Raw genomic sequence first — 24790 nt, 5'->3', positions numbered from 1 at the left:
AAATAACGTTCTATGCCGCAGCTTGACAGCGGCAGCAGCAGTAGCAATGTTGGCAGCGGCAGCGGCAGCAGCGCAGTGGCAAACAAACCACAGGACACAAGCCAAGAGGTGCGGGTGGCAAAAAAAAAAAAAAAAAACCAGGAAAAACGAAAAAGAAAAAACGGCTAGCCGTGAACACTCCTTAATTAATTTCCATGCGAATGCGGCGCCATACGCGCTAGAAAAAGGCGCCACCGACACAGGAATGGTGTCCTAAATGGGGCCACTGAAGCAATGGCTATGCAAAGTTATAGTCAGTTGGCTGTAGTCGCGCACGGGCACAGGACAAACCACACACTATTGTATTGGATTGAGTTGATATTGGGCAAACTATGGGCAACAAAGTTGTTACCTTCACCGAACAGCAATTGGATGACTATCAGGTTGGCATTAAATCATCATTATCAAATACATTTTAATTGGAATTTTCACTCCCACTCTTTTCTGTTCTTTCTCTTTAAAGGATTGCACATTCTTTACACGCAAAGAGATTTTGCGGTAAGGTTTTTATGAATACAAAAATAAGCAAAGACTATTTCATTTCATTCGGCAAGATGCCGAAGATGGGGCCACACCCACAATTCGGGCTCAAACAATGACCGCATGCTGGCCATTGTTCATCTCTCAACCTTTTGTTAGCCACTCAAAATAAGAAAGACTGAACACACTCTGGGACAACACAAAGAGAGTCCTGCTTCATTCCCAGTCGCCAGTCTCAGTGGCGTTCCATCATAGACCGATTTATCCACACTTTTACACTCTGTTTTTCGTTGTTGTTGATGTTCTGGTTGTTTTTCTTTGGCAGTGTTCATAAACGATTTCGTGAACTACGGCCGGATTTGGTGCCACGCCAAATGACCGAGGGCCAGTCAAGTGTCAAGGTTCCCTGTGAGTGCATTGAAAAGATGCCCGAGTTGCGTGAGAATCCTTTTCGGCGACGGATCTGTAAGCAACAATGGATAAAGGATATATACCCGACCACCCGCACTCACACACATTGTTCATATATATGTATGTATGTATGTATATTCCAGGTGAGGCCTTCTCACGCGATGGCCAGGGCAATCTATCCTTTGAGGATTTTTTGGATGCTCTCTCTGTCTTCAGCGAGCAGGCGCCCAGGGACATAAAAGTTTTCTACGCTTTTAAAATTTATGGTAAGGCGACTCCTTTTTGCATCCTTTTGTTTATGCATTTCCGCAGCACAACACAGGGTGTTCCCTCTATTCCCCCTCTCTCCCTCCAACTCTCTCGTCTGTGTTTTAGTCCTTTTGTTTTGGTCCTGTGTCTTTGGCGTTTACATGGAACGCATTGCCATGGCTTTGTGGTAATTTGTCTGCGAGTGGCATTCTGCCAAAGAGCCCAAAACTTTCGCGTGGTATGCTCTCTATTCGACCATGGCAAAAGTTCAAGGACAGTCATAAATTTCAATAAGCATTTTAATTGAAATTTAAATTAGAATTTTTTTTTATTCAAAAACAACAAATGTCATCCTGTAAATAACGACAAACTTTAAACAAGTGCAACAAAATTTAATTAACTTCAGTTTCGATTTTTAAACCTGAAGCACAAATCGTCTTTCAGTTGCTAAACGAATATTTCTTGAATTAGATAAACCTTTTAAGTCATCCAATAATTGAACAATGCAATAAATTGCTTTCATGTAAAATATATGTAGCCCTAGTACACATGAAACATATGTATGTCTGATCCAATGAATTCGGATCAATTTGTGTTTTCTTTTCTAAAAACATAGCCTTCAAAATAAAAATCGGTAAAATATCTAATTATTTAAATACCTTTTAGAGATTAACTCTCACTCTAACTCATTTAGTCAACTGAACAACGAGGATCCGGGATCGAATCCCAGGCAAGTGTATGAATGTAGTTTTCGTCTAAGCCCAAAGGCCTTAGTTGCTTAGTGCTTCTAAAACATAGTTAGGTTGATAGTTTGCAATTAGTTTGCTTAGTGCTTCTAAAACATAGTTAGGTTGATAGTTTGCAATTATATCCCATACTTATAATAATAATTTAGATTAACTTTTTCCTGTCAAATTTTTAAATCAATTAAATATTTACACATTTATGTTCCTTCATTAACTTGATCCACATTTTATGAAACCATTTAATTAAAAACTCATTCATTTCGGCTTGGAACAACGTAGACTTTCTCTGTCTTTACATAGACAGACATTTGGCTAAATCGCAAGAACAAATGCCATACATTTAATTTAAAAATAGTTCCGTCTTAAATTTAAAATGGTATAATAATTTTATATAGTTTAAATCGTTTTATTTACCGATTGAAATTATATTTAGCCTAGTTTCTATTTTAGTATAGATGCTAAATGCTTTGTATGCATACAAAGAACATTTGTCTCTAGTATAAGTCTATCTTTCTTATCAAATGGATGCTAGGTGTCCCACTTATGAGTCTAAAACTAAACTCTTAATACTTCTCTTTAGAATTTAGGTAACCTCCTGGTTACTTACCTTGTACGTAAACCATATAATATACAAGTATTAAAATATAAATTAATACATGTCCTTTCGACTCTTTGCAAAACATAGACTCTAATGGAATGAAATGGGATTTTTCAATTTTGTTTATTTATATTTAAACACTGTAGATAAAGGAAGCTATTCCTAGCAGCAAAATACCTGGAAGACTATCTTCAAAGCTTAAAGTACTCCACATGTCCTGCACCGTCAAGGATCCCACCTGGTTTAAGTGATATATCTTCTATCTAATTAACTATTCGAATTGAATTAATATTAAAGGCTATGCCTTACATAACAGAATCACACATTTAAGTAGTTTGTCACAATTAAAGTCTTCATTTTTATAAATATTAAGTAAAATGCATAGCAAAAGATTTTAGAAAGGAACTTGCTGAATATTCGATTGATTTCACAAATTTTTCTGGCATTCGCCGTGCACGAACCAATGAATGAAATTCACTTTAACTATTGCCGTATGGTAACTAGGCCAATTGAATCCTCCAAAGCATAAAAAAATACAAATGTGAGTTGCTTCACAATATTTGTGTGGAAATATTTTTACGTAAATATTTTCGAAAATTACAGGTGAAAGATGTGAATAGAAAGAGAGAGAGAGAGAGAGAGCAAGAGAAGGACCGTGTGTGTGTGTGTGTGTGCCGGAGCTCTTTGACTTTGTTTCAATGTGCATTATTAGATTGACACAAATTGAAACGTGCAGCAAGAAACAGGCGATTACCTTTCGCAAACACACACAGCACCCATCACCACCCACTCACCTACACACACACAAACACACCCACATAGACATCCATGCACATGAAACTTATTTTTGCACACATCACTTGACTTTGGTAAAAGAAAATGTCAAGTTTTGTTTGGCTGCAGTTTTTCATCCATCTGCAAGAGGGCCATACTGCTGTTGCCATACTAGCCATACTTATGTCTGACATAACTTTACAGATTTCGATCAGGATGGCTTCATTGGCCACGATGACCTCATGTCCTGTTTGACAACAATGACCAAGAACGATATGAGTCCGGAGGAGCATCAGCAGATTGCAGACAAGGTAATCGAGGAGGCCGATGTCGATGGCGATGGCAAGCTATCAATTTTAGAATTCGAGCATGTCATATTGCGGGCCCCCGACTTTCTCTCAACCTTTCATATCAGAATATAAATAGAGAAAACTTGTATTATTAAATTGTTTATATCGCATCAAATTGTCTTTGTGTGTCGGTGTGTGTGTGTGTGTGTCGGTGTGTGCGGTGTCCTGGCCTGCATTGGGCAATTGTAGTGACAATGGGCAGCATGTCAAATGTCAGGGAACGTTATAAAATTTATAAGCCCATGCATGCAGACACTGAACTGACCTGACCTGGCCACCGGCCACCCAACTGCGAACTCAATCGGCCCAATCAACCCATCCGCCCTGTTGGCCAGAGGCCATGCAGCATCCCCAGTTATCCTCGTTATCTATCTATGAGTGTGTACATGTATATGAGCGTGCTTGTGTGTGTATGTGTGTGTGTGTATTGGTACACTGTCCGGACTTTTATCAATTTGCCAATTTTCAGCTTAAACTTGCTTTCAGGCAAATTCGATTTGGCTTTTCCGATATTCAGCCTTTTAGTCCATTTCCTATTTAATTATATATTTTTCCTAGATAACAACAAAACACAAAAACCAAAGCAAAAACAAAAAAAAAAAAAAACTTAATTAATTTTTGACTATATCGCAAATCGCATAACGAAAACACACGAATTTAAGTTTTTATTTTTGTTTTTCTCTTCCTTTTTTTTTTTGTTTCGTTTTTGTTTTGTCATTTAAATCACGTTCAAGTTCAATATTTAATTTAGTTCACTATTTAATAATACGCATAATTACATACATATTAATTAGTTGGTTGGGTTGTTTTTTTTTTTTTGTGTTTTTTTTTGTTTTGTTTTGTTTTTAGTTTCTGATTCCATGATATATGTATTTAAATTTAGGCTTAAACATTACAAGAAAGTCTATTACAAGTACATTTTGCCATTTATAGGTAATTGCATGCGTCTATTAATAGGTTTTGTTTCTTTTTTTGTTTTTGTATTGTTTTTGTTTTTCATATGGTAAATGTTAGGAAAACGGAATCCCTTGTCAAGGATCGACTCAAGGCTATTCCCAAGGTGGAATTGCTATTTAGTTTAGTGTAGTTAAGTTGTTTGGATTTATCTATAGAAATTACTGCTTTAGATCGACTATTTTCTTGTTTGTTACGATTAGGTTTTTTAGATTCAGATTAAACAATACATTTCTACATATCTATAAGTATATATGTATGTATATATATATGTATGTATATATTTGCATATGTCGAAAAACAAAAAGATAATGGCTATACACAAAAACAACAACACTTATCGTTTACAATCTACACTTATTGATAAATCTAGAAATAAGTTTCCATTTTTTTTTTCTTTTTACTTTTCATTTTCTTTTATAAGTAAATACTAAGCGAATTTTTCTCTTTTCTTTCGTCGTCCAAAAATTATTGTGATGCTTTTAAGAATCGGATTTGTTTATACAATTTTTCGTATACAGCAATGATTTATCGTATATATATATATATAATTCAATAATTATCTCTAAATATTTAAATGGAATAGCTTTCTTTTTCACATATGTATATATGTTTATAATTTGTATGCTTAGATCTGTTTAGTGTGGTATCCTTTTTTTGCATTTTGTTTCGAAATACATTTAAATTGCATATTTTAGTATTCTGCTTTCATCTGTTCCAATGGCTAATAGTTAGCTCTGTTTCAAGGTTTTGTTTCTCGTATACATGGTTTTCATTTCATTATAGTCTTTTGAGTTTGAAAATATATATGTATATATATATGTATGGGTATTCAATTTTTTCTATTTCGTTAACATTCGAAGTTCCCTTTCTCCAAAGTCTGGTCTGTGTCGATTCGTGTCTCGGCTGTCTAAAACTCATGGTTGGTAAACCCGTAATCCGAAAAGCTTTCAAAGCTTTTCAACAAATTTCAGTAGACCGAATTATGGTGCTCGTAATTGTTGTGGGCAGCTGCCGCCGCATGGTGCAAGTACGAGGGAATCGCCGTGGCATTAAGCTCTGAAGCTCGTCGTCTCAAAGCTGCAATGCTGTGTCCTCGCCAGACATCCTCTTCGGTGGTGGTTGCGCCTCCACTGCCATCAGTTGGTGATTGCATAGACTGATGACAATGCGGCAGCAAGTGGGCATTCCCAGAGCTTTCCTGCTATAAAAAGAATATTGTGTTAGAGCTTTCGTACTTATAATTCGCAACCGATTAAGGTGGGAAAATATACTTCAGAATGTGAATGTTTCGTTTAAGCTGTGACATGAATAGTTACATCTTTATATTTTGGGAAAGCGATGTTTGCTGTGTTTTGTGCCACACTTTCTTATTGAAAATATATAAAATCGGATAGATTTTACTATATTTTTGTTAAAGACCAAGCAAAGAACTTTGTATGTATGTATAATAATTTTGTAGCATACTTTTTTGGGTCATTGTAGATACAAAAATAGGCGAACTTTCCTATGAGAAATGCATTTTGATTTGGATCAATCTCTTCCACTTTTATATTTCTGAACAAATCTTCTTTTTCGATGGACATAAAATAATTAGGAAATTCGTTCCAATTTTAGCAAGAAAAAACCAAATTCAAAGGTTTTTGGCACTTGAAACTCAACTTGCCATAAAAAGCATTTGAAATTGCTTGTCAATATAAATTTTTTTTAATAACTATTTTTTTAAGAAGACTAACAATAACTTTTCCAATTCCTTGAAATACTTTAAAATCAAAATGTCAACTAAAAATGAAGTTGTATATTAAAAATCAAACCTCAGACCGTAAATTATTGCGAAAAACAATATATCGTTGTGACAATGACGATCTTAAGAGGTTTAAAATCCACAAATTTATATTAGAAGTATGGGTACTATATAGAAAAGCGATTGATTTGAATTGATTGATATTGATTAAGAGTGTCGCTTACAGAAAACTTTTTCCTTATGATACATTCATTGATTGAATTTTTCTCGTTGTTACCTGCTGTTGCTGATGGTTTTGCTGTTGTTGTTGATGGTTTTGTTGCTGCTGTTGCTGTTGGTGAGTTTGCTGCTGTTGTTGTTGCTGCTGCTGTTGGTGTGATTGCTGTTGCTGCTGTTGTTGTTGCTGCTGTTGTTGTTGTTGCTGTTGCTGCTGTTGGTGAGTCTGCTGCGGCTGTTGATGAATTGGCTATAAAGAAGAATTAAGAATTAATAAGTTTAAACAATACCTAATAAAATAAATGAAATAAAATATAAATTCCTTTAATATAATAACAAAACGTTAGTCTTTTTCAATGTATTCTGCTCTTATCTACATTGCTTTTGGCTTTTTCAGGTTTCACTGTTACCTATTCATATTGACAAGACTAAACGAATGTTCTGCACGAGATCTGCCAAACAAATAGAGAACTCATCACTCTTATTAGTTTTTAAGATGATTTCACCAGCAGCATTATCTATTCATTTTATTATAATAAAATTTCAAAAACTAACATTTTCTTAAAAAATTATTTATTGTTTAAACCAAACTTGGGTTTTAATTGTCTAACTTTTGAATTTTCTTAACAATACTAATGAGCAAGAGGATTTAATTACAATAATTACAGTTAATATAGTTAACAGTTAAATATGAAAGTGAAGATGATTCTGGAAGAGTTTTTCGATATGGTTAGTTTTTATCGAATTTAAAAAAACTATATAAATTAATCTTATTGGAATTTAACTTCTCTTTTTATGAAAACATTAGATAACAGAACTTAATATCTATTAGGTCCCTACCTATTTATTAAACATGACATCAATTCATAGGGCACATATTATCAGATTTTGAAGGTTGAAATAAGGAAACACTCGGGAAAACTGTGCAATTGGAGCAAGTCCCCATATATCCTTCCAACTATTAAATTATTTATTCAGAGATAATATTTACTTGATATTTAGTCAAATCTATCAATCGAAGCATCTCTTTTTATCCCACACAGAGAATAGAAGAAACTACTATCAAAAAAACTATAAAGTATTCATTATTTATTCCATATTTGTTATTAATTGGCTGAGATCTATGAGTTTTCCTTATGTTTTTGGTTAACTTCTTCAAATTTTTACATGTTTTGTTACCTATTTGAATACCTAGAGCCATAAATTTTAACCTTGTCTGTTGTTAAAAGCAGTTTATTTATCAGAGCTCTCTGATATAGACCCAGAACTTCAATTAAAGATAAAATGTGATACTTATCAGGGAATACTTTTGTACAGTTCAGTTTTTTCATATACAGCCCAAACAAAAGTCTGTATCATCGATTACCAAGTATGACAAAAATTTAACGTTAACATCTCCAAAAGTATGTTTAGGGATGTTTAGCCAATATGAATTATACAGTTGTTATTAGTATTATTAAAATATCTTATTGTTAGGTCAAATTAAAAGAAATTTATAAATTTCGTCACATTTCGTAGTTTATATAAGAATAAATAATATTCTCATTACTTATCAAGAAAGGAAGGAATTTCAGTTGGACAATTTTAGAATAATTCACAACTTTCATTTATTGGATCTATAAGATCTATGTATAAGACTTTTTCAAGTAACAGGTTGCTAAAAAAATAAACTCCCCCGACACCTTAAATTTGTTTACATTAGTTTGCTTTTGAGATATTTTGGTATGAGTGAATCTTTACGTCACAGAAGAAATTTACTAAGCAAGGCCGGAGTTGTTTATTATACGATAATAAAAGTATTACTTCAGTATTTCGCTGAATCAATTTAATTTACAACCTGTGATAATAAAAATCTTACACATCGCGATACTAATTTGCATAGAAATTTACTGGTACGGGATACGGATAAAGTGATGATGCTTGATTTTGGATATTTGCAGGGAATACTGAAGTGTAGAATCTCATGAGCGAGAAACGAATGCAATTACTAAGATTCAGAGTGAACTCTGACCCCACACATTGAATGATAGACACCATTAAGATGTTAAAGGGTCGGAAATGAGTCCCTTGTCTCCGCTGTCAAATGTTGAATATCCTTTCTCCAAAGAATTTTCTAATTACAATAACTTAATAAAAGGTTTCCGCCGACTACTTACCATGGGTTCGCCATTCACTTCATTTTGAGGAGCATTGGGCTGGTTGGACAGAGGCGGTGGGGTCACCGATGAGCAGCTGTTCATATTGGGAGGCGTGGTGGCGTTCGGGGAGCCGCTCGGCCCGCAGCTCACCCCGCCCACACTGTGCTGATACATCATGGAGTCGCCTAGAGGAACAATAGGAGGCAAAATAACATTAATGCAAAGGCACACACTTGGAATTGATTGAAAACCCTCACAAAAGAACCCAAAGGTCCCCCCACCAACCGGAAAAAAAAGTGTAACAATGAAAACTTTGCAGTCAAAAAAAGAAGGAGAAAAAAACATGTCTCCAAAATGTCAATTAACACTTCTATACGAAATCAAATAAAAGGCTGCAAAGATATGTCGTACACAGATCTACAGATACAAATATATAATGAAAAAATGTCTTTTGGTCATTTCTGAAAATTAAACGACTCTCTGTTAATTGAACAAACAAATAAGCCAGCAGCATTATAAAAATGATACAAACTCGATATATATCCGTATATATATTCAGCTTCTTTTGGGCTACCGAAAAAAAAAAACAAAATGAAATACAGAGTGTCGAGTTCAAAGAAATGAAAACGTTTTTTTTTTTTTTGTCGTGTTTGGGCAATTGTCAAGAGAACTGGATTTTGGAGTACAAACAAAAAACGCAAAGAGTAAAACGAAAGAACTAAGCGAACACAAAAAAAGTGTCAACTCGACGAAAGATGGAAAATTTTCAAAAGTATCGAACAGGCATGTGATCAATCAACTATGAAGTGGGGCCAGGGGTGTTGGTGTGCTGGGGAAGGGTGGAACACCTACCCAAAGCATTCAGGCCATAGTGCTGATAGCTGCCCATATTAATGCCCGAATTGAGACCGCTATTCAGGGTAGATGAGAGCGGTGACGATTGATTCAATTGGCCAAAGCCTTAACATCATACCAAATTGCAGCAAATTAGTTGGAAAAGAATATCTCAGTTAGTTGCAGAGCTTAGCCAAATTCCACCTCGCACTTACCTGCTGTCATCGGATTGACCCCCACACTCCAGCGATCGCCGCCAAACATCCCAGTGCCGCACAGGCCATCGCCCATGGCTATATTGGTTATATTCGCCCCGAATGGCGGCAGTCCGTGTGATGGCAAGAGAGCTCCCGGAGTACGAAACACATTTGTGGTCTTCTTGCGCTTCTTCCATTTGGCACGGCGGTTCTGGAACCAGACCTGCAAGCAAAGCGAATTATTAATATCGTTGAAAGAAATTTAAAAATGTGGCTTAAAGGCTTTTATTCCATTTATAGACAATTTGTATCCCTTGGTTTTCTATTTCCAACATTTTCTGAAACTTTCAAGTGCATACGATTTTATTCTTTGTTATCTAATTTCCGAATTTAATTGTCTAACTTTTAATTTAATCTTTTTGGGGCCAATTGAAACTTAATTTTTGTATGAAATTTTAATGACGTTTGACCGAGGCTGTTGAAAAAGACTTTTTTACACCAAAGTACTTATTTACACCAAAGTACTTATTTTAGAAACCAAAGTCAATAGATTTGACTTGAATTATTCCGAATTATCAAATAAATTAAAGAAATGCCTCTTTAAAGATGTAAATAATTTTGCAAGAGATGAAGAGAAATGAATATTAATATTTTAAAAAAGGGATTACTCTTTTCTTTATCGGCGGTGAAGAAAATTATTTATTCAACAGGAACTCAATTGTTCTGGAAAACAAATAGAATTTGTTCGCCCATTGGAATAAAGATTCTAGTGTTTCATAACTTGGTGCTCCAGTGAATATTAACGAAATTAAGGAAAGATCACTTAAACCCTTTGAAAATATATATATCGTGAAGTATGAAGTTCATACTATGAACTTCTTTGTCAATAAATGACTTAATAACAAGAAAGCCAGTTATCTACATTTCGGAATGAATTTCGGGAATGCTAAGAGAAGTCATCCCTCTATCTAGGATCTTATTCCTATTGGAGTTCCATGTAGGAGCATCAAATATGCCGACGAGTGAACTAAAAAATCTCTTTAGTCTTAAGCAATTTCAACAAAAATAACAAAAGCACTTTAAAAACATTAAAATAAATTGAATATCTAGAAAGGCAAATAGAGCGGCTTAGAATAGGAAAAAGACATTAGAAAGTTAGAGAGGGGACCAAAAAAAAGAGAACATATCCCAAATGAACTTAGTCCAACTGAAAATTATAAAAAAACATCAATGCCATCAGTAAAACTTAAATATGAACTAAGCACTAAACTTTAGTAGCCATGTCTATCTCTTAAAACCAAACTAAGAACCTTAATATAGATATTTCATGTTTTATACTTAAGACTTTGCAAAAGAAAGGGATATGGTATATATCTTTAAAAACTGTGTTTGAAATTTATTGAAAATGTAACAAAAAGAACCACGGAACTAGACAAAAAGTGGGAACAGAAGTAGCATTTGAAATGACCTACCTACAAATTTAACATAGATGAGCATTAAAAAAAAATTTGTATTCTTTAATTTCTCACTTACTCGTAAAAAATATTTGGCAAAATAGATTTTCTTTTCTCCCTATTTATAGAAAAAGATATAAGTTTTTAAATTCATATCTAGGAAATAAAGTTCCAAAGGACTTATATTTCTCATTCGAATAATGAAATTACTTAAAACTAAGCGAATTTGTATGACTTTAAGATGTTTAGCTTCCAATAGTCCTTGAGTACATATCGTTGCATGTGTGTGTGCGCATTTGTATATGTAAATACATACATATATGGAAATGTACATGTTTTGCTAGCTTGTTAAGCCACTCCCTCCACTTGGCAACTTCTTGCCATCTTCTCTTTCCCATAACATGGTCTTAATCGAGATCAATTACCGTCGTGACAGTCAAAACATGTCTCGACAAGCAAGCACACACCCACACACACACACACATACAACCACACAGAGATGCCAATACATTTACATGCGCATAAATTCCATATGTAAATTCTTTATCTATAGGCAATTTTCCCCTACTCCTTTTGTCGGCAATCTTTGGTCAGCTCCGATTTCTGGCCAGGGCCTGGCGAGGAGCTTTTGTCTTATTGCTGGAGGAGAGGTCGAAGCCCATCCTTGTCGGATGTGTTTCGTCCTTTTAGGCATTTCCATATGGCATGGTTGTGGCATATGCATAAGAACGACTCGTAGTCGAAGCGACGTAGACATGTTGAGATTTTGACATTTACAAGGTAACGGTACACACACACACCAATACCCACACACTAACAATCAGTGTGTGGTAAGGTGAGGAATGGTGGGCAGAAAGCGTTGCCAGATTGCTGCACTTTTGTCATAAGTATTTTCACTATTTCACCAAGCATCAGCTCTATTTTGATACCCTTCATATGTGATGGGAAAGTAAGTGGGTATATTAGATTCATGGGCCATCTTGATTTCAGAGTTAAGAGAGTGAATTTCAAAATACGATTCTTTCGTGAAGACTCTTTTTATTTTCAACCTGGCCAATCGCTGGAAAGAATCTAAAGCTACCTGCAAAAAACCCAATGAAACTCTTACGGGGTATTTTTTTTTTAGCCACTGTATCAACCTAACCCTACAGATACAGATATATGTGTATGAATGAGTGTTTTTTTTTAAGGGTTTTAGTGGAAAAAATAAAATGCCAAGCAAAATGAATGACTGAGTGACGACTGACTTGTGACATGGAAACGATTTTGCCTTCATCAGGTTGGAAGGAAGGTCTCCGTTGATCTCAGATCCACATCAATCGGCGTGGCGCGTTGGCCGCATCGTTCACGGGTTGACAACTTCAACGGCAGAACAAAAAACAGATACAGATACTGCGGGGGAAAATAAAGAATCCCGGCATTTCTTGAGCTGTCAGTGTTCCTGTCCCTCTGTCTGTCTAACTGTTTGTGAGCCAGACTAATGGCAAAAGGAATACAAAGGAGCAAGAAAAAAGCATGGCAACTTTTGTGCAAAGTGACTTTGCTTGTAATGCCGTTGATGATGCCTGATGCCTGATGCTTGATGGTCCCTAGTGGGTTTGTCATCCAATGTCGGTCGGGCTGGCGGGCAAAGAGACAGACAGACAGACGGAGAGTCGGAGACAAACTATGCCAGGATCGGCATTTGGGTATCGCTCAATGTGGCCACCAGGGACAAATGGCGTCGGCTAATGTGCCACACTTTAACGCATGGAATAGAGACGGAGAAAGAGAGAGAGAGAGAGTAAGGAACAAACCATCAAGGGTGGTGTGTGGGTTTGGTTGGTCTTTTATTTTTTGTTGCCCACCAAACAAAGGGCGGGGGGGTGGAAGGTGACAACGACCTTGACTTGTTTATGTTTATGGTGTTTCTGTTCGCTTTTTTTATGTGTTTATGCGACGCTCTATTCATTAACTTTTAATTTAATAATTTAAGACAATGTCTGACTGTCTGGTTTGCCATCTCACTCACACGCCCCCGCTGTATGTATGTGTGTCTCGCTTTCGCTCTGACTTTTGGGGGTAAATTAAATTTGCCAGAGTTTTATTTTGCTAGCCACATTCGTTTATGCGTGTGGTGTATGTGTGTGTGTGTGTGTGTGAGTGTGTGTGTGTTTGTTCTTCCTTCTTTCTTTTCTTATTTATTCATCAAGTTTTCTCTTCCTTTTTGGCCACAAAAACACAAAAAAAAGAGGCGAAAGAAATCGACAAGCACAAAATCATTGCCTGCTTTTGGGCGCTCGAGCCCATTAAATTGGCATAACGTGCATGACGTGCACGGCACGTAAATAGGCGTTAAAATGTCGGTTAAACAAAAACATTTATTTTTTATGCACACCACCACCAATCCCCTCCCCTTCACTCTCCGCCCCCTATCCCAAACACCTATATACACATACATATATGTTGAGGGTGTGCCAGACAGGCAGACAAATACACACACACACCGTGGCACACAATTTGTGTGTGTGTGTGTGTCTTGTTTATGTTTTTTTCTTGTTATTGTGGTCTTTTTTTCTCTGGTTTCCCTTTGGTTGCGCCCAATTTTGAACTTATGCCGCGTTAAATTGTATGTTTCATGGTAATTTTTTAAGCTTCACCCTTATGCATAAATTATCAGCTGCGAGTTGAGTGACTGAACTGATTCCAGAAATCATTGTTGTGCCAGGCTGAAGTGGAGGAAGGTTGCCGTCTGTTTTTAAATTTATTGGATTGTAATAATATCCTAGAAGGTAAGGATAACTTTGTCTTTTTTTAAGGTCAAGGAAATAAAGGAAACAAAGAATTAAGTCAAACTGATTATTTCTTAACGTTCAAGTTCGAATGATTTAACCTATCTGAATTATAAATGATTATGAGGAAAAATATTTTAAATTGGGTCTTTAAATAACTATTTTCTGAGTTCAATATTTACCATTCATTTACACTTTTCAGCGGAAATCAGTGACAGACTGGACATTTGGAAGGTTATACATATAAAAACAAAAGGTACATATAACATTTCATAATTTTAAAATTTCAAAATGATGAGAATTGGATTAATAGGATGATTATCCACTTTTCGGATAGATTGCAGAAAGAAAGCTCTCCCCGCAATAATAAAAAAAAAAAAAAAATGTACACTTTTAAATATGAAATTTAAAGCACAACAAAAATTCAGAACAATAATAAGTTATAAATGGAAAATGTTTTAAAAGTGGCAATTTGAATAGTATATAATATATGCTATATATCAACCAAATTTAACTCAGTAAAGAATCAAATACACATGTCAAAAGTCTGTATTAAAATGTATCTTTAAATTAAACTATTAAAACTAATTTTTAATTTGGATATCCATATTGAACAATTTGAAGGACATCAGTTCTTTGTATTCCTCAATCTAATAGAATTTTTATAAATAAAATAGCCAAATAAATTTTGTACTCTAACAGTAATTCATTTGTTTATTTCAATTCAGAAACTAGGCTCAACTTGAGTTGTTTTCTAAAATAATGCTTACGAAAATTATTTATAAACGTATACATACATACATATGTACATACATATATACTTATCTAAGAGGGCCAAAAGTGTCTAATGGCGAGAAGTTAAAAATATTGGGTAGCTAATCAACTAAAAGATCAGTTGAACTAATGCTAAAGTCTAAATATGATAATACATTTGAAAACTCGTTAATTTATCTATGTTTACTAATATGAGATCAAATATAACCTAAAACTAATCCAATTATGAAGATTTGATTCATTTTAAATAAAATTAGATAAGATAGGAGTGGAAAAAAAGATGATCAATGGTTTTTTAGGCTAAAAACATATTTATTTCTTTTTTAAAAACTTGGAGATATTCATTGTGGACTACCTTGTAAGTTTAATTCCTTCCAAAAATCTACTATGCATTCCTGAAAAGTCTTTGATATATTTTTGGCCTTATGCTCCCAACATATTTTAGTTTTGTTTTTTTTTTTTTGTTTTGTCTTTTTCATGCCATATGTTTGATACAAAAAAAGCATTTTCATGTTTTGACTCTGAATTTGTTTTACCTCACCACCCAAAAGAAAAGTCGGCCAGCAACAAATGAAGGGGGAGTAGGCAAAAAAAAAGAGACGATGGTGTCAAGGGAGGGGCAAAGAAAACTGTTGCAAATAATAAATGAGTCAAGTTCATGAAAAAGCAATTTCTTGCGGCAGGCCGCAGAGATATTAACACCCCTCAAATCTGATGCCGATTTCGTTTCTATTCCAGTTCCCGTTCCCATTCCCATTCCCATTCCAACGAGGGTTGGCAAAATGAAAGCAGAAGTCACAAATTAAGTAGGCAGCCAAATTACATGGCCAGGGGATGTGGTTATTCAGTGGATGTCCGACCTGCTATGACTATGACTGGAGAATTTCGACCGAGAATGGGAATATGGGATAACAAGTGATTTGCTTTGATTTTATGGCTTCTGGTCTGGCAGATATATTGTGGAGGGCGGGGCGGTGAGCGGGGGAGGGGGTGGGGGTGGTGTCATTCTTATTATTATTATGAACCTGTTTGGTGTGAATGGTGTCACCCTGTGTGTGTGTGTGTGTGTGGTTATGATTGCAGCTTCTGTCATAATGGGCCCTTTGTTGTAGTCCTTGCTGAACCTTGTTTATGGCTAAATGTTCAGTTCGTTATGCAACATTAATTGCACATTATGTCGCTTCTAATGGCTGATTAAACAGCTGTAAGGATAATACACACAACACAAAACAAGTAAGAGCGAAAAACTAGTTGGAATTCTTTGATTATGTTTTTGCATATTTGCAATTTGATTCGATTCGATTTGCCTACATTGAAATGCACTTTGGCTAAAAAGTCAAATGTATGTACTTGAAAAGCCAATAACAAAAATATCAATCAGAGTACATTTCAGGGGGGACAAAAGGGGAGCGGGGAGCAAGGAGCGGAGGACACGTAGATGGAACACATATCGCGTTTGCAACTACAGAAAATTGCAATCAAAATTCGATTAGTATGCCTATGTAAATATTATTTATTGTAACCATTCGGAGGGGGGGCGGAGGGAGTCTTTCACTTTTAATAAACATTTTTGATTGGCAAAGTGCCACAGGGATAGTGAGCGAAAGAGAGAGAGAGAGAGAGAGCAGGAGGCAGAGAACAAAAGAGTGCAATAATATTTTGGCCTGGTTTTATTGACAATTTTTGCATTGGTAATCAAAAATCAATTGGCCAGGTTATTGCTTTTTCTTGGCCCTCAGTGATACGGTCACTCCCCCTCTGGGATGTGGAGGAGCTGCCTTGGCAACAACAGTCCAAAAACCAAATAAAATGGCCACTCGACAAAGTCCACAATTGTCTCGGTGCTTGGTTTGTCCTTCTCTCTGTCTCTTGGTCTTTCTGTCTTGTTGTTTGCATGTCCTTTGATGTGCTACTTATGTATTTCACTCTCTCTCTCTCTCTCTCTCTTTGTCTATCTGTCTCTTTTCTCCGTTGGCCATCTTCAACTTGATGGCAATCTTTTTATTATTATGATTGCTGAAGAGTTGTTGCCACTTCCATTGCCTTTTGGCTTGTGCTTTGTCTTTGGCCTCTGCCATTGCTGAGTGGTTTATGAAAATCGCTTTTCGGCCAATATCTTTTCATTCGTGCGGAGATAAAACTTGCGTATAAATTCATAAAATGCCGTTGTCTCCACTCACTCCCCTCGCATCCCCCACCCACACACCCATCCACCCACACATACATACAAATGGAAGTCGATTTATTTTATGTTATCCTTTAAATCCTGCTTTACGATGGCCCAGCCCCAGCAGCGACACTTGCCGGGACTCGGGACTCTTCTCCTCCTCCTCCTCCACCTCCCTCTCTCGCATTTCCCAACCACCGCTCCGTCCCCACAGTGTTCTGAAGCTATTTATTTCATTTGCTGCCCCCAAAAGCCACTGGGGAGGCTGATGACGAGGTTACACTATGGCCATCTCTCTCACACTCTCTTCTCTATACTGCTCGAGTTCTCTTGCAACCGTTCTTTCTCTCTCTCTCTCTCACTCTTTCCATCTCGCTCTCTCTAGTGGCGTCTATATACTCGAAAATGTGTCGCTTGCCTTTTTGATAGACATTTCCCTTTTTCGGAAACTGATTTCTATTCTGTTTATTCTGTTTGGCCGCCCTTTGGGCCAACTATTTGTTGTCCGTAGGCCTAGAGAGTCTAGGAGTCATTTGATTTATGAAATAGTTGTGAAAATCTTTTCATTGCAGCCTCCCATACCCTCCTCCTCCTCTCAAACGACCAGGCAACGTTTTGGGTATGCAACCCCCAAAAAACTTTGTTCTGTATGCATTTGTGGAGCATGCGCAGGGTCCACGACCAGGTCCTGGCTCTAGCTCCTGGCTAAGGCTGAATCTCACTTTAGCAAGTTATTTTTACGTTCGGTTCGGTTTTCACCAGTTTTTCAGTGAGCCAAGGGTTCTTTTCGAACCAGTTTTAACCTTTTTTTTTTATCAATGGCAAGCGAATTGTCTCCCAGCTTATCCCACCATAGAAAGGGGGCGGAGGGAAGTCGGAGTAGGAGTAGGAGTAGGAGTTTGTCTGTCGCTTTGGCACTCGGTTGACTTTGACTATCTCTCTGCTGGTCCTCTGGGCACTTTGGCACGCCATTTTCACACAAACATTTCAATGAAAAGTATCAACGAAATTGCTTTTGAAATTGCTTCATATGCCATAAACAGAATGCGTGCCAGATTTTCTTGATGCTCTTTATGTGCATTTTACGTCCTGCCCAGCCCCCCTGCATTAACCTACCGTATCCCTCCCTTCCACCTCTTCAGTCTGGCCCCTTCTTTCACGGTCTCTCTATCTATCCCGTGGCTCTTGTTAAAGCTTTCACTGGCAGGCATCTAAAATTTTAGCGAACCTCTCTTCATTTCATGCTTCTCTTGGTCCCCATCGTCCTCATAGTGCTCCTCGTTCTCCTCCTTCTCCTGCTGTTTGCGTTTGTTGCATATTTTCCCCGGTTTTTTGGTATTTCAATTAAACTTTAATTAAAATGCGATGCCATGGTTATCAGACGCCCGCGGCCCAGTCATAGCCATTTGTTGGAGTGCTTCGCTAGAAAATGTCTGCTAAAAATAAGCTCGTTACCTTTCCCCAAATCAACCCCACCCACAATCCCCATCTCTACTTCTGTCTCCATCTCCATTCCACATTCCCATCCCAACACCCACAAGTCCTTGTCTTCATCATCTCATTTCTTTTGCCATTTTTGTAGCTAGAGATTTAATAAATTCTACCTTAGATGCCTTTTGTTGTCCTCTTTATTATTATGAAAATATCTTCGTCACTAACCCAAACCCCCTACCCTCGTCTCCTACTCCTAGGTGACTATTAGATTGAGCTTGGCATCTAAATAAATATTAGACACGAATTCTAAATATAAGATGTGCAAAGGAAATGCTTTAATTTTTAAGATCTGTTGAACAGTTCACCATCTACGATTATATAAGGATTTGTTTTTGGATTCGAAAACCTTTTAGGAAAGTCAAAAATATATTGAAGACCATTTGGATTTCTTTAAATTCATCAAAATGGGTCAATTTCGAGTCCAAGTTCTTTAAGGACTCCCAACCAACTATACATTTCTCTACTCCACTGCTTGTTTCCGAAAATATATCATGTATCTTTATCTAATTATAACCTTTTTGTTAACGAGGAGAACAAAATTTAATACATATCTTACATAAACAAATATCATTTCGCTGTCCTCATTTGCTTTCAGTTGAAATTCGCTTTTGCCATTTCAACTTCATGAAATTCTTATGAATTTCAAAAAACCAATAATTGGGCCAATTTGGAAACCACAACTGTTTCTCAACTGACTTAAATAAAAATGTTCATCGACCAACCTTACAATTAACTAATTACTCAGTGATAAGTGTCAAGGCAGTCAATTCGCTACAGTTAATTATTCATTCACAACAATTGCAAGTGAGCAAATAATTTTTTAATTACTTGCAAAGAAAGACAGTCGTCAAACATGCATTTATTAATGACAATTATATTTGAGGTTTGTGATTTTATTCACGACTTCATCTCTATCAAAAGCATAAGCCTTTTGGAAATATAGTTTAAGTTATTTTAGCGAGTCAATTTGTATTTGTAAAATATAAGACAACCAGGGAGTAAAAGCTGTTGGGTCCTTCGGCTGAATACTTCTTTTTACTTATTACCAAGTCAAACCAAAAGTACTGAAACAATATTTAAAGCTTAATGTAGAAAATGTAATATAGACTGTAGAGTCAAGTCAAATCCAATTACAATGACTTAAAGAATATGTTTGGAAACGAAACTAGAACTAGAACAAATATTGAGTACTGACTAATTGATTGTGAATGTATTCGATTAAGTCAAAATGAAAAAACAAAACGATTCTTATTTGTAAGTACTTATCATTTTTGAATTAAAACCGTGATATTCGGTTCTTTCTTATAATTCTTTTGCTTTCAAATTTTTTATTTATTTTGCTTTATCACAGTTCTTTTTACCTCTGAGATGAACATACAAATAATATCTGTTACTTAGTGTGTGGGACTTGTCAAAACGACTTGATTATAATGAGATGGAATTAATTGAAAGCAGTTATAATGAAGTAAGTAAGTCGTCTCGCCGACATGGTGAAAAATATTTCATATTTTGAACAACAAATGTATGTCTTTGAAATTCGCCTCATACCACATGCTATCTCGCTCAACCTCACAAAAACAAACGAGCACTCTAGCGCCGCCCCTAGCCTACGGCCAACTCCGGGCTTATGGAACGCCTAGTAAAACTCGTTTTTACGTATATTTTCAATGTTTCTAATCCGATTTTAATGAAATTCGGTAGGTTGGTAGATATTAATGAGACTCATTAGTGTGCTGAATTCGATAATCAAAAAGTTGCAGGCAATCGGTGTTTTCTAGATTCTGGAGGCGAAAGTAGGCGTGGCAAAAATGTTAAATATCAATAATCTGCACGCATACTAAACAAATCTACACACCAAATTTGGTGGTTCTAGCTTTCGAGAAAATCAGTTTTATTTCATTTTCGGTGGCGGAAGTGAGCGTGGTAAAATTTGGAAAAAAAATGAAGTAAGTAAGTCGTCTCGCCGACTTAGGTATACCATACACCAGTAAAGCAAATATTTCAACTTTATTAAACAAATGCATTTTCACATGCTTCTTACAAGCATATCTTAGTATCTCGCTCACTCAATCATACGAGCACCCTAGCGCCCCCACCAGCCAACGGCCAACTCCGGCCTTATGGAAAAACGTTTATATGCATAACTCGACTGTTTTTTGTCCGATTTTGATCAAATTTGGTATTTTGCTAAATATTAGTATTAAATACGGGAGATAATCAAGTTTTTGAAATTACGGGGGCGGAAAAGGGCGTGGCAAAATTTTTATACATACAAAATGTGTGCATTTACTAAGCAAATATACATACCAAATATGGTGTCTCTAGCTGGAATAGTTTTTGAGATAAACGCTTTTTTTAAATTGCGGGGGCGGAAAGGGGCGTGGCAAAAATTTGAAATAAACTTGATCACTCTACATACTACACGAGTCTACATACCAAATTTGGTGGCTCTAGCTCTTACAGTCTCCGAGATCTAGGTGTTCATACGGACAGACGGACGGACGGACAGACGGACGGACAGACGGACATGGCTAGATCGACTCGGTTTTTGATCCTGATCAAGAATATATATACTTTGTGGGGTCGGAGATGCTTCCTTCTGCCTGTTACATACATTTTGGCGACTTTAATATACCATTTCACCCTATGGGTGTATGGTATAAAAACTGGAACACCGTAGGTATTACAGGAGTCTAAGTGCCAAATTTGTTGACTCTAGCTCTTACAGTCTCCGAGATCTAGGTGTTCATACGGACAGGCGGACTGACGAACATGGCTAAATCGACTGGGCCTGACCCGATCAAGATTATATATATGTACTTTATGGGGTCGGAGAAGCTTCCTTCTGCCTGTTACACACATTTTGGCGACTATAATATGACATTTCACCCTATGGGTGCATGGTATAAAGAGGTGACACCGATAATTGTATAATACTTTCCTAAAGATGAAAACTATAACTAAAACTGCGTCACCGCACATATTTTCAAGGTTGCAAGGATTCTAAAAATAGAATCCTTTGACAGGTAACTAAGTGGTTATCTCCATAAAATTTATATTTTTAACTTTACCCCAACGCGTGAATGTAGTTGTCCTTTTGATCCGATGTAATTGTTACTCTTTTGGGTTGCCATTGTGAGAATTGGCCGAGTTGCCAGGCAAATTAATCAAGTGAAAAATTCATTTAGGGCACACAGTTTGTTGGCACGTGCTTGGCCGTCGTGCCAGTGCCACGCCCTACGCCTTGCTGTACACCCGTTTAATGTGCAACAAAAACACAAATTTAATAAACAAACCAATAAATGCAAAACATTCCCCAGACCAAACAAAAGGCCCAATGAAAGAGAGAGAGTGTAAAATCATGATAAGTCAATTTTGTGGGACATTTCTTCACCCTGGTAATGCGGAAAGTCCTGGGAATCCTGCCACCGCCTGCCATCTACCATCTCCTGCTGAGTCGTTCACGTGTTCCGCTGTGTTGAGAGAAATTGTAAGTGACAAACATATTGTCCATAGCCATGGGTGGCGGTCAGGCAAATTGTCAATTGCCAGCTGTGAAAATACAAATTAACAATTGTCCTCCCGGGGTATAAGCCAAAGTCCTTGCTTCCTTTTGGCTTTTAATTTGCCCGAAAGAATGCGATTAGACTTAACTAAGCGGATAGTCGGATTGGAGGGGGAGGAAAGTCTGCCTAGTTCTTTTATTTTATTAAATTATATTTGTATTTGTGTTTGTGTTTGTGTTTGCGTGTGAGAATGAGTTTTTATATCCAAAGAACTGCTTACTGACTGCTCGTTTTGCTCTTTTGGGCTACGTGAGATTCATAACTTATGTACATGACTTGCCATCCAGAGAGAGAGAGAGAGAGAGAGGGGGGTAGAGGCGGGCAGAAAGATTCTCCCCTTTCTTCACTTGCCTTGGCTTTGTGACTTGATTTTCGTGTTAATATGCCTAACATCCTCTTTGGGGGCAACTCGGGGAGTTGGGGCAGAAAATTGAGCTGGAGCCCTGTCTTTATGCCGTCATTAGCCTGAAATCCTTGTAGATTGATTTAGGGCCAGACGTGTGTGTGCATATTAAATGAAAGTTGGACAAGATTTGCAACACTTTCGCTAAACCTAAAAATTCCCAATAAATTTCAGGCGAATAAAGAGAGCAAGTGACACTGAGATTGAGAGCGAGAGTGGGCGAACAGCAGGCCCGAACTTAATTTATATGCTAATTTGTTTTAACAAGACAATCCCGAAAACTAATCCAACATGGGCTGACATTCCACTAAGCCGCCAACAGCAACAACGAAAAATCAAACATTATAGCGTGTTAATGGCAGGAAAAACGGACGAAAAACACACCCCAAACCGGAAAAAAAGAGAAAGGAAAACGGGCACCACATGCATTATCCTCGTGCCCTTGCCCTTGGCTCTTCATTCAGTCCGCTTCACCTGCATCATTTGGCATTGTCCTACCTCGACAGTCGGTTAGGGGTGGGCGAGGGGGTGGGGCGGGAAAAAACATTAACAGCCAACACTGATACGCAATTATTAAAACAATTTATCAAAGTAGAATATCCGGCAGGGCAGCCCACCATCAGAGCAACAGAAGCATCACCCTGCCACTCCTCATTCTTCTTCTCCTCCTCATCTTCATCATCATCATTATTCAACGGAGGTGTCACCTGAAAGTAGGCAATAGTTCTATCCCCCACATTCTATCCTTTGATTTATTTTTTGCTCTGGCATTTGGCTAATTGTTTGGCAGGCAAATAATTCCTGAGGACAAAAGTTTTGGCATTCATTTAAAACCGCAAAACAATTCTCGCAATGCATAGTTTTAGCCAAAACCAATGAAGCAAAATTTTGCCACACACACACTCGCACACACACACAGAGAGAGCGAATCGAGGGGGCAGGTTAGAATTCTCTGCCTCAACAGGAAACGGAAGCTTAAACACAAATTTAATGAAGCAGTAAATTCGATTGTCGCATAAACAAAACCCGCCCCCGCCAGGCACCTCCCTCCCAAAGAAAAGGAGCAGAAGTGAGATTCAGAATGGGGAGGAGACATCAAGCCGAACAGCAGGATAATGGCAGTGGCAGTCAACCAGGAAGCTAGAGCAAGCCACAAAAGGATAATGCCCACACATTCACTTTATATGTATGAGTGTGAGTGTGAGTGCGAGTGTGTCTGTGTGTGTGTTTGTTTGGATGCGGCAAACTTTTACACCGACAGCGGCAGTCATAAGTCCACAAGAGGAAGAAAGAGAGAGAGAGAGAGAGAGAGTGAGACGGACTGAGAGTACTGCGGGGACTGGCAACACCATCTAAATTTGACTTTATGTGCTTTAATAAAGTATAATTTTTGGTCGCTTAAATACTCCGTCGCGCCTTCTCTTTCAGCTCAGGACTCAAATGGGCTTTCCATTAACTGTTGTGCTCTGAATTAAAGCTGAGAAAGAAACAGAGAAACTTTACTATGATATTCCAGTCTGATTTAATTTTTGGGAACACGAATATCAATATAAACAAAAAGAATGCAATTCGAAACGGATTTTATAAACTTTTCAACTACAATTCACAGAATTCCTGTCAAAATCAATTTAGGCCCTTTTAGCATCTTCTTATTTTCAGCACACATGTGTCCATAAATATTTTTTGTTTTATCCCCCATTAGTTTTGTTTATTATAAATGACTCGAAGGAAAGAATTCGCAATTCAAATAGATTGTAAGTTTCAGGTCTTATGACTACAACTTTGATTTTGTAAGAGAGAATATAATAAAGACAAAAGCATGAACAAGTCCTCAATTAAACCCAAATATGTATCCATTTCATTGAACTAACTAAAATTGGTAATTTTTAGATAACGTGAGTCTCTTTAACTAACTAAGGATGTGTCTTTTGAAGCATCTAACCACATCGATGGGTTAAGGTCTGGATTTCCCATTGGTTCTAAACCACATTTTAACTGTCCAGTTGAGTTCATGAGGTATTAGCTACTCTCATTCTCGTATCTTTGAATCTTTTGTCGATTTGGCGGTTTTGTGCAACATCAGTTAAAATGTCATGTCGCAGGCTGACTGAAACTGCTGCCAAACTGTCATTGCACATGCCACATGGAGGTTCACTTAGTTCGATTAGGACGGACAGCTAATCAGCGATGCAGAAAACCGCGAAAACAAAGCCGCAGCAAAGTTTCTCGACAAAAAGGGCTAAAGGACTCACCTGGACCCGGGACTCGGTTAGGCCAATGCGCATGGCAATCTCCTCGCGCATAAATATATCCGGATAATGGGTCTTGGAGAAGCATCGCTCAAGTTCGTTCAACTGGGCCGGGGTGAAACGGGTGCGATGGCGTTTCTGTTTGTTTTTGTCCAGATGCTGCAACAGATAGAGAGAGAGAA

General features: G+C 37.1%; 2 protein-coding genes across 2 annotated transcripts in view; one reads left to right on the top strand and one right to left on the bottom strand.

The window, feature by feature from the left end:
- The first annotated feature begins 363 nt into the window (after positions 1–363).
- On the top strand, positions 364–3743 carry LOC6652273 (calcium and integrin-binding family member 2). Its single transcript, XM_002074914.4, has 5 exons — positions 364–422; positions 503–537; positions 845–984; positions 1074–1196; positions 3502–3743. The coding sequence occupies exons 1-5, from the start codon at positions 372–374 to the stop codon at positions 3717–3719; spliced, it is 567 nt and encodes a 188-aa protein (XP_002074950.1). The 5' UTR covers positions 364–371; the 3' UTR covers positions 3720–3743.
- Positions 3744–5675: 1932 nt separating this feature from the next.
- Positions 5676–24790, bottom strand: part of LOC6652448 (homeobox protein orthopedia) — a 30125-nt gene continuing 11010 nt past the window's right edge. Inside the window, exons 4-10 of the mRNA XM_023181215.2 lie at positions 24612–24767; positions 9749–9953; positions 9552–9659; positions 8718–8884; positions 6760–6811; positions 6416–6467; positions 5676–5805 (exon numbers count right to left, since the gene is read on the bottom strand). Of these exons, the coding sequence (XP_023036983.1) occupies positions 5676–5805; positions 6416–6467; positions 6760–6811; positions 8718–8884; positions 9552–9659; positions 9749–9953; positions 24612–24767 (870 nt within the window). The remainder of the gene's footprint in view (positions 5806–6415; positions 6468–6759; positions 6812–8717; positions 8885–9551; positions 9660–9748; positions 9954–24611; positions 24768–24790) is intronic.

This window comes from Drosophila willistoni (assembly GCF_018902025.1).
Source record: "Drosophila willistoni isolate 14030-0811.24 chromosome 2L unlocalized genomic scaffold, UCI_dwil_1.1 Seg168, whole genome shotgun sequence".
Taxonomy (NCBI): Eukaryota; Metazoa; Arthropoda; class Insecta; order Diptera; family Drosophilidae; genus Drosophila; species Drosophila willistoni.
Note: the sequence above shows the minus strand (reverse complement) of the source record. Positions and strands in the feature narration are given on the sequence as shown.